This window comes from Paramisgurnus dabryanus, chromosome 18 (genome assembly GCF_030506205.2).
Source record: "Paramisgurnus dabryanus chromosome 18, PD_genome_1.1, whole genome shotgun sequence".
NCBI lineage: Eukaryota > Metazoa > Chordata > Actinopteri > Cypriniformes > Cobitidae > Paramisgurnus > Paramisgurnus dabryanus.
Genome location: NC_133354.1, coordinates 16556041 through 16568924, shown reverse-complemented (window position 1 = coordinate 16568924; position 12884 = coordinate 16556041). Strand labels below are relative to the sequence as shown.

The window sequence follows — 12884 nt, the reverse complement described above, 5'->3', positions numbered from 1 at the left end:
CTGATAATTTTGTTTATATTTAATAGCATTTTCAGAGTGAAAAATGTTTAGATTTTGTTAAGTAGCCTAAATCCTACTCCAATTTATTTCAGTGTAGGTTTCTCATTTTTATCAGCTTTCTTTTGCTTTTCAAAGGGCCGTCTACCTTTGCTACTGCGAGTGCTTTAATGTGGGCCGGTAGGCGCCAGTACACAGTACCGCCACTTCCAAATATAGCTCTTGAGCGTACCACCATCTCTCCCTGCGCCCAGAACGTACTTCTAGCGTACCAGAACGCTCATTTGCACATCTGTTTAAATCAGAGGCTTAATTTAATTATTTGGCTGCGCTGCCGCTTTTCAAAAGCGCCCTTCACAATGCAAGCTACCCAATTCGTCCCACCGAGAGCAGAGACTACATTACCCATTCACCTTTGAGTTTTACAATTTAAAAGCGCATGCGTAGCTTTTGCTGCTGTCAATAGGCTTGTTCGACTTCATGCGGCGCCCCGAGAATCGACAGCCAGAAGACGTCACAGTATCGCGAGAGCGAGGCGAAATATGATTTCTTGAATCATTCTCGCGGTACTCTGACGTCATCCGGCTGTCGGTTCTTGCGGCGCCGCATGAAGTCGAACAAGCATAGTGTTAACAACGTGGTTTGGAGAGGTGTGTGAAACGCGCAACCATAGCTGCTCTGTTAAAATGAAAATACAATGAATACTTAATATGCCCTCCTGGTTTTAGACTCTGAGGAGTAAAAGAACAAGGTCAGAATCAGAGGACTCTCGCTGGCTGACATCCCAACAAGCCAGAATGATATCGCTGCAGGTCAGATGCAAGCTTTTTCCAATACCCTTCTGTAGGTACGTGACAATCTCTGCTGTCGCGGCTGTCAGCTTGGTTCCCCTCGACGCAACTTCGGATTTCCTCAGACGATGTGCAGTGTAAAAACATTATTGAAATTGTATTATACATACTTGCTAAACTACAAGTGAACGAAATTTCAATGAATTTGAACGACGCGCACAGGAGTTTTACCACACGCAAAATGGAAAACAATGGGACAAAATAAAGTGATGACTTTCGAGTTTCAAATGGCCAATATTTTGTTATTCTTGAACCCATAGACATGGTCTTAGTGTCCAGAGAGTATCTTTGCCCGACAGCGACAATATGTTATTAAAAATAAATTACATCATTATGGATAAATGAGTGCTTGCAGAATATATATGTTTGAGAATGCTTATCAGTACTTTTTTGTTTCTTAAACTTTAAAGATGAATATTCTCCTTAGAGATGGGCAATTTTCAGCAATAGCACATTATATTCAAATTTTTGAGCTCATAAAAAATATTTTTTCGCTTATTTAAATGACTTTTTTATGTTTTTATGCACGTTTAGTTTTGGTGCAATTTCATCAAAAGCTTGTAATTAGGAAATACACACAACATGCTTAACGTGTATTTTCTATATGTTAAAAATGTTGTAAAAATTGCGTATTCTTATATAATAAGAATAACAATATGATATATTTATATTGCGCTCAAAATGATTTAGAAATGGAAAAAGGAATTCTTCTCAACTACCACCAATAAAGTTTTAAAATTCTTCTTTAGAAAAACGGCATTTAAACCCACGTGCACCGAACAAGAAAACGTATGCTTACATACAGTCCGTGTATGATATCTTTTTTATTTAGTTTTACATATTTTTATTTATATGCATTTAATAATGGTCTACCGTAAGGTCATAATGTACACACTGTTAAAAATGATTCAGTGGCTTTGTAAATATCTCTAAAATAAATGATTAAAGTAACTTAATAAAATCTCTTAATGCAGTTATGCGATTTTTTTAGTTGGAAAATAAATTACTAAAAATAGAACAGATATTTTGTGTAAAATGTACATATATATTTGATGTATACGCCTTAATAATATAAGTATTACATTAACAGATTATTTTAGTCAATATATTTAAAAAGGTCAGAGTAATATATTTAAGTTTTTAAAACTGTAATAATTGCATATTTCAAATTATTATTATTTATATTTGACATCAAAAATGTGTAAGTTTTACGCCTAACTTGAAGTATGATTTACTTATATTTTCACATTGATATTAATTGAGTAAATGTAGGCAAAAAATTAATTAATAATAAGTAGAAAAAATGTCAATTTTAAACAATCACATAGCCAACGGTTTTTAATCAGCAACAAAGAAACTGCGCATTTTGCCGATGACAAACACATCAGAAACTCCTCGAATTTATGAATATTTACACTCACAATATGATTTTATTTCCTTAGTACAAAAGTATAACATATTATACAAATTCTCAGTGAAATGTATTAAACACCAATGCATACTTTTATCGTGTTTCATACCATGTAAAGGGAAACATAATAATATAAAAAGTAGCCTACTGTTCAGTAATGCAGAAAAGCGCACCACAACCATGTTAAAGCTATTAAAACGTTCAGATGCAAAAATGAACTAAATGTAAAATTAGATAAACTAGTTAATGATATTGCGTAAATGCGCTCGGTCTCTTCAAAGGTCTTCGCGAATTATTTTGTTATAAGACTCGATTATCATACATCACGTCTCTTCTACTGTAAGTACACGGAAAAAATAAGACAAATGATGCGCGTTTGAGTCGGATTTTTATGAAGAATATGTGACTGGCAAAAGAAAACTTCGCCAACAAAATGTTTGCCAAAAAGCATGCATTTGTATGACATCAAAGTCTATCGCCTATACATCGATAATCCGTGTCATGTTACTTCAATATCATACAGTATACGCTCAGCATGAAGTCGAGCACACACATTGTCGTCAGTATGGCCTACAAGAAACACGCCTGCCCTCTACAGGTTTTTATATTTCCTGCGTCCCCCACCGAACCCCCCTTTTGCGGGATCTCGCAGAATTTCGGAAGTCTCCGCGGCATTCTGGTCTCAGAGACGCGCATTTTTAAAGGCCACATCTGTACCTTCAGGGATTACTGTTAGGATCTCAATGGAGGTGTTGGCCAGTTCCGGTTCATCACAGTCCTAAAAACACAATAACATGAGATATTATTACACAATTCCACATTGATATACAACCTTGCATTTAGGTAGAAAACACAAAGCAGCCACTTTAGAAAGAAGGTTGATAGGTAGTCTTGATCAGGACCAATTGAGGGTATCTCACATCTGCTCATATTTACATCTGAAGAGGCATTAGCTGATGACAACAGTTAGCTATTCTACAATGTGATAACACAAACCTTGCACTCTATTGACAGTTCTGTAAAATGGATAAGCCATATTCAACAGGGAAACAACATATGAGAAGAAAAAATACCTACAATTCTAACAAGGCTTTGCTGTTGTCCCAGAGGACAGTTGACATTTTTGTACATAATCATTTCACTCTTACGCTGGTCATTTGTGAGATTAGTAGAACCCTCTCATTAACACCTGAAGATGTGTACCATTAAACAATCATGCAAACTGGTCAAGGGTTAAAAAAAGGTGAGAAGGGTATGCGAGGATGGTGGGGGAGTGGGTCATATGACGGATTCTTTTATGCTTGCTGCTAACAAAGCATCCTACCCTAATGGAAGCTTATGAAATGTACCCTCCGGCTAGTTTGACACATTAGCCTTATTGAGTTAGCCCTACCATTTGTTCCAAAAACGTGATAGAACAACACCTCCAATGTTTTTGTTGTAGCAAGATATTTTAAGACAACCTTTTTACTAGTAAGTCACCATTGTTTGTTTGACCCATAATGCATTATGGACCGTGACGTAGACCGGTCCAAGCACCGCTACAAACAAAAGGCAAATAAACTATAACATTATCAAGTAAAGCGATTACCTCAATTAGCGAGCGAAATGTCTGCCATTCAAGCCTTTCCAATTTGAGCCTCAACATGCCGTAAACACGGAGGAAGGTATATTTCGCTCGCTAACTGAGGTAATAGCTTATCTTGATAACGTTATTGTTTATTTGCCTTGTGTTTGTAGCAGCGCTTGGAGCCATCTACATCAGTCCAGAATGCATTATGGGTAAACATTTCTTAAAATATCGCTACAACAAAAACATTGGAGTGTTCTTCTATCACGTTTGTGGGGCAAAACATTAGGGCTAACCCAAAAAGGCTAATTTGTTAAACTAGCCAGAGGTCCTTTTAACTTAAATTTCCAATAAGCATAACCTATGCATTACACATTGTACTGAGCAGTAGGGCTGGGCGAGAAATCGACTGCGATTCTCATGCGCATTTCATCAGTAAAGCTGGCTCCGTGATTAATAGTAAATCACCATCACCTGCTTTCAGGTGGAGCAGCATTTACTACACAGAGCCGTATTTCACAGAGAAGCTCGGCAAAATCTCATGCATTATCAGAGGTGAAATTTCACGATTACGAACATGATTTTGCCTAGCTTCTCAGTAAAATACGGCTCTGTGTAGTAAATGCTGCTGCATTTGAAAGCAGGTGATGGCGACTTATTACTAATCATGAAACCAGCTTTACTGATAAGATACGCATGAGAATTGCAGTCAATTTATGGCCCAGCTCTACTCTACTACTGTGCAGTTTGCATTGCATGTCGAAATTGCATATGGCATATATGAAAATAATAGGCCACTTTTATGACACTGTTGTTTCCAAATCTGGAGGTGCTGTGGCATTTGCAATGCATGTGTTGTGACCCCTCTCGGCCATAGGGTTGCTGCGGTGACAGAATTTTCCCACCGGTTAATCGGTGCGTGACAACCCCGATGATACCGGTTTCACAGGGTGGGAGGGGCTTACTTTTTTAATTTGAATTAGATGCAACTGTTTAAATGCAGCGCTTGCGTAGGCTGTCTTAAAGGAATAGTCTACTCATTTTCAATATTAAACTATGTTATTACCTTAACTAAGAAGAGTTGATACATCCCTCTATCATCTGTGTGCGTGCACGTAAGCGCTGGAGCGCGCTGCGACACTTCGATAGCATTTAGCTTAGCCCCATTCATTCAGTGGTACCACTCAGAGATAAAGTTAGAAGTGACCAAACACATCAACGTTTTTCCTATTTAAGACGAGTAGTTATACGAGCAAGTTTGGTGGTACAAAATAAAACGTAGCGCTTTTCTAAGCGGATTTAAAAGAGGAACTATATTTTAATGCGGAATAGCACTTTTGAGAGTACTTCGACTCGGCGCAGTAACACCCTCCCTCTCCCATTATGAGAGGGAGAAGGGGAGCGGACTTTTCAGGCGAGTCGAAGTACTCACAAAAGTGCTATTACGCCATAAAATATAGTTCCTCTTTTAAATCCGCTTAGAAAAGCGCTACGTTTTATTTTGTACCACCAAACTTGCTCATATAACTACTCATCTTAAATAGGAAAAACGTTGATGTGTTTGGTCACTTCTAACTTTATCTCTGATTGGTACCATTGAATGAATGGGGCTAAGCTAAATGCTATCGAAGTGTCGCAGCGCGCTCCACCGCTTACGTGCAAGCACACAGATGATAGAGGGATATAGTTAGTTAAGGCAATAACATAGTTTAATATTGAAAATGAGTAGACTATTCCTTTAAATCTCATATGAATTTGCATGCAATGCGAGCGCAACAGCTGGTTTAATTAAGTGCTTGAGTCAATGTGCACAGGTACTTCAGAACCTGCCAGTCCCAAGGAGAGCATCCGGCTACTCCTCTATAAAGTGCTGCTTGAATGATGGGTTTATTATTATTTGTAATGAAAAACGCAACAACAAAACGATCTCGCTTACATTAAACATCATATATGTATATTATAACAAAAATGAGTAAGCATACGGCTTCTGCCATTGTCTGGTCAGTCGCTCACCTCACACACTCTGACAGGAATAAATGAAATCTGACACCGGCTGCTCTGTGATGATGCGCATTCAGCTCTGCTGAATTCAGGCAGAAGACACATTCATGTTTGCTGTCTCTAACGAAACTAAATGATTTAATTACAAAAAAATATCAAAACGACGGTGAAAGACGGTGTCGCGGTGGGCAAGTGATCTAACCGGTAAGAGGCTGACACACTGGTAAACACCGTTACACCGACTATCGCGACAAGCCTACTCAGCCACTGTAAATTAGCACCTGAAACTACTTACAAAGTATGTCTTGAAGAAGTCTTTGTTCTCATCTCCAAGGAGGATGGGAAGGCCACGGAGGACTGCTGTTCACTTAGCAGTAACATCTGTATTCTGAAAGATAATTTCATACATAGCACCCATAAATGGTCAAGGACCATCAATTAACAGCTCTGAAAATACAATGTGGTTACACTATTTTGCTGACACCATTAAATCATTAATGTGCATGAGAAACTTACCCCCAGTGCGATTTGATGATGCAAATACGCCTTAAGTATCTGGCCGGTACATCCACCCTTGGACTTGAAAATGTCAAGACAGCGAGGAGTGTATTTGTCCAGTTCTTTGAAAAACTCGATTTTGAGGTTTTTGCTGGTTAAGCGAAAGAACTCTGACAGAACCTAAAGAAACAGACAAATGAGCATTTAATGAAGTCATTTTGGATGCGTTTTAATAACAAATCACTAGGTCACACTGGCCAGAAAACTAGTATTACACAAACCTCGAAAATGAATATATTACTGCAACTTGTGCATCCAATCAGCTCTAATGAACGCTTTCTTTGTAAGGCATAAAGGATACATGTATGTATATTGCCCTGCTACTCATTCCATTACAACAGGCTATCTGAATATAACAAATTGTATATGTATGTATTTTATGCTTAAAATTAGTCAAGGGGGTTGTATGGTTATTTGGTTCATATCATAACTTTCTATTCAGAAAGTTTCATTAATTGTGCATAATGACATGTGCAGCAACTGCATAGGTTTAGTATCTGGTATTTTTCAGTAATGCAGTTATTTTGGGAAAATTTTAAATAATTGCAGGCTGAGTTGAGGTGCCCTTAATTTTCTGCTTGGGCCAAAATGTTAAATAAATAACCTCAATTATTTTAAAATCACAAAAATACCAAATGCCCTTTCAATAGAAAAATATATCCCACCTTTAATATCGGAGCACATTAACAGTAAGTTACAAACCTTGAGCGGGAGCGTGAAGTGCACTTCCTGCTTGGCAGTCTCTGCATTAATGCTAATGTTAAAAACAGAAAAAAATATTCGAATCTCAAAATTAAAAATCGAATGAATATATGAATATTCTGATACAGACCTCCTGCTTAACAGCTGAGCTAACGTTAGCAGATAAGTTAAAGTTTTACTGTGCCATCGCCAGTTATAGCCGATGCACGCAACAGTTAACAAGCACATTGCATTTGGCGATATGAATTCATATTTACAGTTTAAGAAATTTGAGATTTACAAGGTGGGACAATGACAAGGTGGTTAGCTAGCTTTAGCTTAAACCTTACCTCACAAACAAAACTCAGCTCAGAACATTAACAGAACATAGTCCTGACTTTACTAAATTGTAGAAATACATTTAACCTACAAACAGACTGAAGTATTACATACATGGCCTCTCCAAATTAACATTTTGCATGCTCTTACCTTCAAACCAAATCCAGACAAACGTTCTTTTGCCGCGTGATGGTTCAAATCCAACGTCTCAGGAGGAACTGCGCATGTGCAATCTCTTCTTCGTTGATTTGTATTGGCGGTTGGCATCCAGCATGGTGCATTACCGCCACCAAGTGTTGGGAGTGTGTGGAGACACTAATACTTCTCAAGTAAAGGTTACTGAAGTATGATAAGTTTAATTACTCTCCTCACCAAAATGCTGTGTCAACTTATTGTAAGCTAGTAGAGTCAACAAATTATGGAGCAACTAGTTATGATCACTATTTATTTTTAAGTAAAGTTAGCTATTACATTTTACAGTGTAGTATATATAAGAGAGTTGTGGATAATAGCAGTATTGCAGATTGACGAGATATCTCATCAATGGCGGGGAAAGAGCTAAAGGGGATGAGAGATGAGACTGTCGTTGGTTTATTGCACGTTACGCCTAAAAAACACCCATTACTCATTAGGAGAATATGAACAACCCTTTTCGACCGTGCGCTCGGCGCGCAAACCATTTTTCCCATTGTCAAATTAGCAAAAGTGGCATTGGACTAGCCCATTTAGACCGTGCGCTTTAGACAATGGGCTTAGATCGTTAAAATAGGGCCCAATATGTCAAATGAAAGAACAGACCCTCTGCTTTCAACCAAAAAATGTCATCCTCTCAAATATATGTAGGTTTCTTTAAAAACACAAAATTTTGAGCAAAAAGCTGAGATAATTGCATTTTTGACTTTTGTTAGAGATCAGATTCAGAGCGATTCTCAAAACTTACACGGACATACAGCTGTTTGCCCTAGGGCGATACGTCCAGGTTTTATAAGTTGCAGAAGAGCACCAACTGGTGAATAATAGCGGTATTGCGGAAAGCCAGAAATACTCGTCATTGGCAGGGAAGCTTTTTCCTAATTGACGAGTTAACTCGTCAATGGCGGGGAAAGAGTTAAGAGAACAAAAACAACAGCTTATCAAATTTATTTGCTATTATTTTTATTTATTACATTTAATTAAAAAAAATTATATTTAAAATAAAAAGTTATTGTCCATCACATTTATTTAATGTTTAATTAAGTTTATTTTATTTCATTGGTTTTTTTTAAAGTAGAAAATAACTGTCAACAAGAACCAACACAAGTGTATAAACATAAATTTGTGGTGTTTACTGTAAGTGTCTTCCAGCTGATCCCGTTGTATCATGGGAAATAGTGAGTTAGCGAATGTACAACAAATGTACCCTCAAAATCAGAGTGCATTGTGGGTAAAAAGTAGTAAACCGAGGGAATTAAGTTATTTCTCAGGTTTCAGACACCACTTCAAAATGTTGAATGCTATAGTGCACAATATAGTGCACAATAAAAAAGATAGTGAGCGATTTTGCGAGCGATTCATGCTTAAACTTATCATACTTAATGTATTGTCTTTACCAAGACCAAACAGCTGTAGATGCTGAATGTGGTCTTCATGGATGGTACTACATTGGCCTTATTAGCTTTGGCCAAGAGCTGAGCCTCTTATAATTTACCCTTAACTCTACCAGACCAAAACATCAACACATTGCAAGGCCTGTTTGTTTATCTTTTGAGTTATCTCACTCTCATACTTCCCCACAGGGACGAAGTTGGATCGTGAGAAGGAGCTATGAAGATTTCCGAGTCCTGGATAAGCATCTCCATCTCTGCATCTATGACAGGCGCTTCTCACAGCTCCCTGAGCTGCCCCGCTTTGACAGCCTGAGGGAGAGAGCAGAGGTATGACCCGTTTCTCTTTTTCCCTTCTTGCCCTGCATTCACTGTGCTTTTTCTGAAGGGTGCACCTCTCATGGCAGCTTTAGTCAACTGTAAGATATATATGAGTGCTCAGTTATGCTGATAAACAGCACCTAATGGCCTCTGGCTGTGAGATGGTTGGATATATCCCTGTGGTGTTTAGGTGTCTGGAAAACCTCGGCTTTTCCTGGCTGTCTCCGATATTTGTTTTACAGAGGAGTGTGCTTGAACTGTGGCATATTTTTAAAGCTAAATTGATCTGCTTTGAAGTTTAAGTGGTTGATAATGCCGCTCATTATGTTCTGCATTAGTGGAAGTCTTTTTGAGATGTTAAAGGGAAGCTCCCGCAATAGTTTCCTGTGTAATTGGGCACTTTGAGACTCCCTATATAGAATACGGCTGAAGGTTATCTTTCACTCTCTGAATTTTGCAGCCTCTCCAGTTTTACTCATGTGAACGTGAGATAGTCTGGGGGTCTCGGTGGAGATAGTGCTAGGGAATGTTTAACTGAAACTAAAATGTTTAGTGATGCTGTGTCATTGTGTCTCATTATGAAGCCTGACTGAGCATTCCATGTGTGATAGCTAACAATCCTCACTAGCATATGTGGAAAAAGTAACCAAAGTCGGGAGCAAGTCAACTTATATTTACAGTATAGTAGGAAGTAGGACTTTCGTTGTTGTTAATATAATTATTATATTATATAAAGTAAACGGGTTGCTTTGGATTGAGTAGTGAGATGAAGCCATACCAAATACTGGATATATCCAGGCTGTCTGTATAGTCTTTGACCTAATTATTCTTTTTTTGATGCTTATTTGGCTGTAGTTTTACATTTTGGCAAGTCTGTGCCAGTATATGTCTAGAGAAAGGAATTGACAAGAGGGTGGATCCTGGGACAGGGTCAACTGGAACGGATCCCACCAGTGCTCTCCTGTCCATGCATAAACTCAATTTCCTTGGCATATTTACATTTCTAGCTCCTTCTTTATCTGTGCTGTGTGTCTGGCTGCATTTTACATTTTGAATTATGCTAACACACTGCCAGATAAAAGTGTCATGTAATTTTAAAATAATACAATTATTAAATAAAGCTTGCTTTCTGGTCATTTCAGCATTTGTGCAATGTAGACAAACAGGATACTTTGAGAATAAAGAATTTTTTGCGTGATTGCTGTGCTTTACATTTATAAAGCTATTGTTATACATTATAGATGCTGTTACAAAAGCATGACATTTAAAGCAAATAAAATAAGACAAGCCAATATTCAAGTGTTTAACTTGACCTTAGTCAATTTTGAAGGCTCAGATTAGATGATTTGCTATTTTCTATTCAAACAATGATATGAGCTGTGCTTTAAAATGCAAAAAAGGAATATTTCAATGTTTGTTTTAAATTTTCATCAGGTTTTCTGTAGGTTTATAGCCATCCCTTGATTTTTTTATATTTTAAGCTCTCATTTGGCTGATGAAATCATATTCGTTTTTTACTGTAGGCCTACTGTATTTGCTGTATTTTCATTCTGAGTTCTTTGTAATTCTGTATAAATAGCATGAGTGGTTTTAGAAAGAAATGTGCGGTTAAACCTTTTTCACACAGCTCAAAGATCAGTTTGACTAATAATGAGAGTCATGTAGAAAAATTATTCAGATAATTTATAATTTAGAGTACAATTGTGGCCCTTTTAAAGTCATTCGCTCTCACACACTTTATCTTCAGCACGCACAATCTGTCCTTACCAGTGACAAGTTTCCAGTGTCAGGCAATTTGTCTGTCCACACTGAATGTGAAACTGCTGTTTGATGGGGCACAGTCGCAGTCGCTCAAAGGATGTTGATGTTTATTGTGTAGGTATGTGGTGTGATATTTTCAAGCCGTGACATTTCAGTGTGGGCGGGACTACTTGGCGTCATGCAGCAGAAGTAGAACTGAAGGGATGGGGCAACATTTCATTCCTTGTCACTTTATCAAATCAGGCTTGGTTAGGACATAGTGTTGAGCTGGTGTTGAGTAGTATATACACACTTTAAAATCCTGCCGGGACTAGTAGGGCATCCGGGTACTTTTCGTCTACTTAGTGACCAAAAAAAATCTTCTCGCCCACTGCTTTTTGCCTACTGTATAGTATGGAAGTATGTGGGTTCAGACGCAGCCCTGCATTGGTCATTAGCATTGTGTTTTGGATAATGGTATGACATGTTGTTGGCTTTACTAGGCTTCTTGGCTTGCTTAACCAGCAAGATTATTTGGTCAACCTATTTGATGACTATACTGAATAAACCAGTTGACCTGTATGAACCAGTCTGGAACAGCATGCGAGTTCATGATGGTCTAGGCTTGTGTTTGTATCAACCAACCAACCAACCAACCAACCTGACTTTAAAGCTACAAATGTTTAAAATGTGAAGGTGTGAATCATGCATTTAGCTTTTTCTATAAATTGTATGGCCCATATGGAGCCTCCACCCAGTTTCAGAAAGCTGCATTCCTTACACACACACACCCTAACATTTTACAATAAAAAACTACACAGCTCATTCGCTCTTTAAGGTTATAAGAGCTTTTTATAGCCCTGTAAACATCCTCTATGTTATAGAATATCATTTTTGTTTAAACTATCCTTTATCTTTTTCCTCCTACGAACAGACAGTTTCCCAGATGCTGATGGCTTACCTCTCCCGCCTGTCAGCGATTGCTGATAACAAGATCAACTGTGGGCCGGCCCTCACGTGGATGGAGGTACTGATGTGATCCTCTGTCATTATGATGTCATTTTTTTAGCAGAAAGTCCTGTGTGACACTTTGTTAAAATAGCTTTTTTTGCATCTCTGTTGTCCTGTAATCAGGAAGCATAATGGACGTTCTGCATTTCACAGATCTGTCTTCACAAAACATTCAGTATTGTATTTAGCCGAGGTGCCATATTTTGAGTGAATGACGTCCCTCTCCTCAGGTTGACAACAAGGGGAATCACTTGCTTGTACATGAGGAGTCATCCATCAATGTTCCCGCTATCGCAGCAGCCCATGTGATCAAGCGCTATATTGCACAGGCAGCGGATGAGCTGTCATTCGAGGTGACAGGGCAAAAATGACGACTTAATATTTTTAGTATCTGTCATTGCTATTCCAGTAATGATTTAAAAAAAAAAACTTTGGTTGATGCATTTTTTTTTATCACAGGTGGGGGATATTGTTTCAGTAATAGACATGCCACCCAAAGAGGACACCACCTGGTGGAGAGGAAAGCATGGTTTTCAGGTTTGTTTTGTGTTATTTAGTCTTTTTCTTTTTGAATTTATGTTACTTGTAAGACAAGGTGAGTCCCAATGAGACATCCTACAGTTAAGTGCCAGTGATTATAGCGAATCAGAATTATTCTCCAGTGCATGATGTTGAATTTTAATAAGGGTGTCATATTTAATAATTAGGTTGCAACACCTAGATAAATGTCAAAAATAATTGGTCACATTACCAATAAAAATGATGCAATTGTCTGCGAATTTATAAAAATGTGTTTTGTATATGAAAAACCCCAACCCAGT

General features: G+C 37.9%; 1 protein-coding gene across 3 annotated transcripts in view; it reads left to right on the top strand.

Annotated features, from left to right (window-relative positions):
* Positions 1 to 12884, top strand: part of arhgap32b (Rho GTPase activating protein 32b) — a 104169-nt gene that overhangs the window by 64890 nt on the left and 26395 nt on the right. For all 3 annotated transcript variants that reach the window (XM_065286948.1, XM_065286947.1, XM_065286949.2), the window contains 4 exons: positions 9184 to 9321; positions 11987 to 12079; positions 12294 to 12416; positions 12523 to 12600. In XM_065286948.1, coding sequence (XP_065143020.1) covers positions 9184 to 9321; positions 11987 to 12079; positions 12294 to 12416; positions 12523 to 12600 — 432 coding nt within the window. The remainder of the gene's footprint in view (positions 1 to 9183; positions 9322 to 11986; positions 12080 to 12293; positions 12417 to 12522; positions 12601 to 12884) is intronic.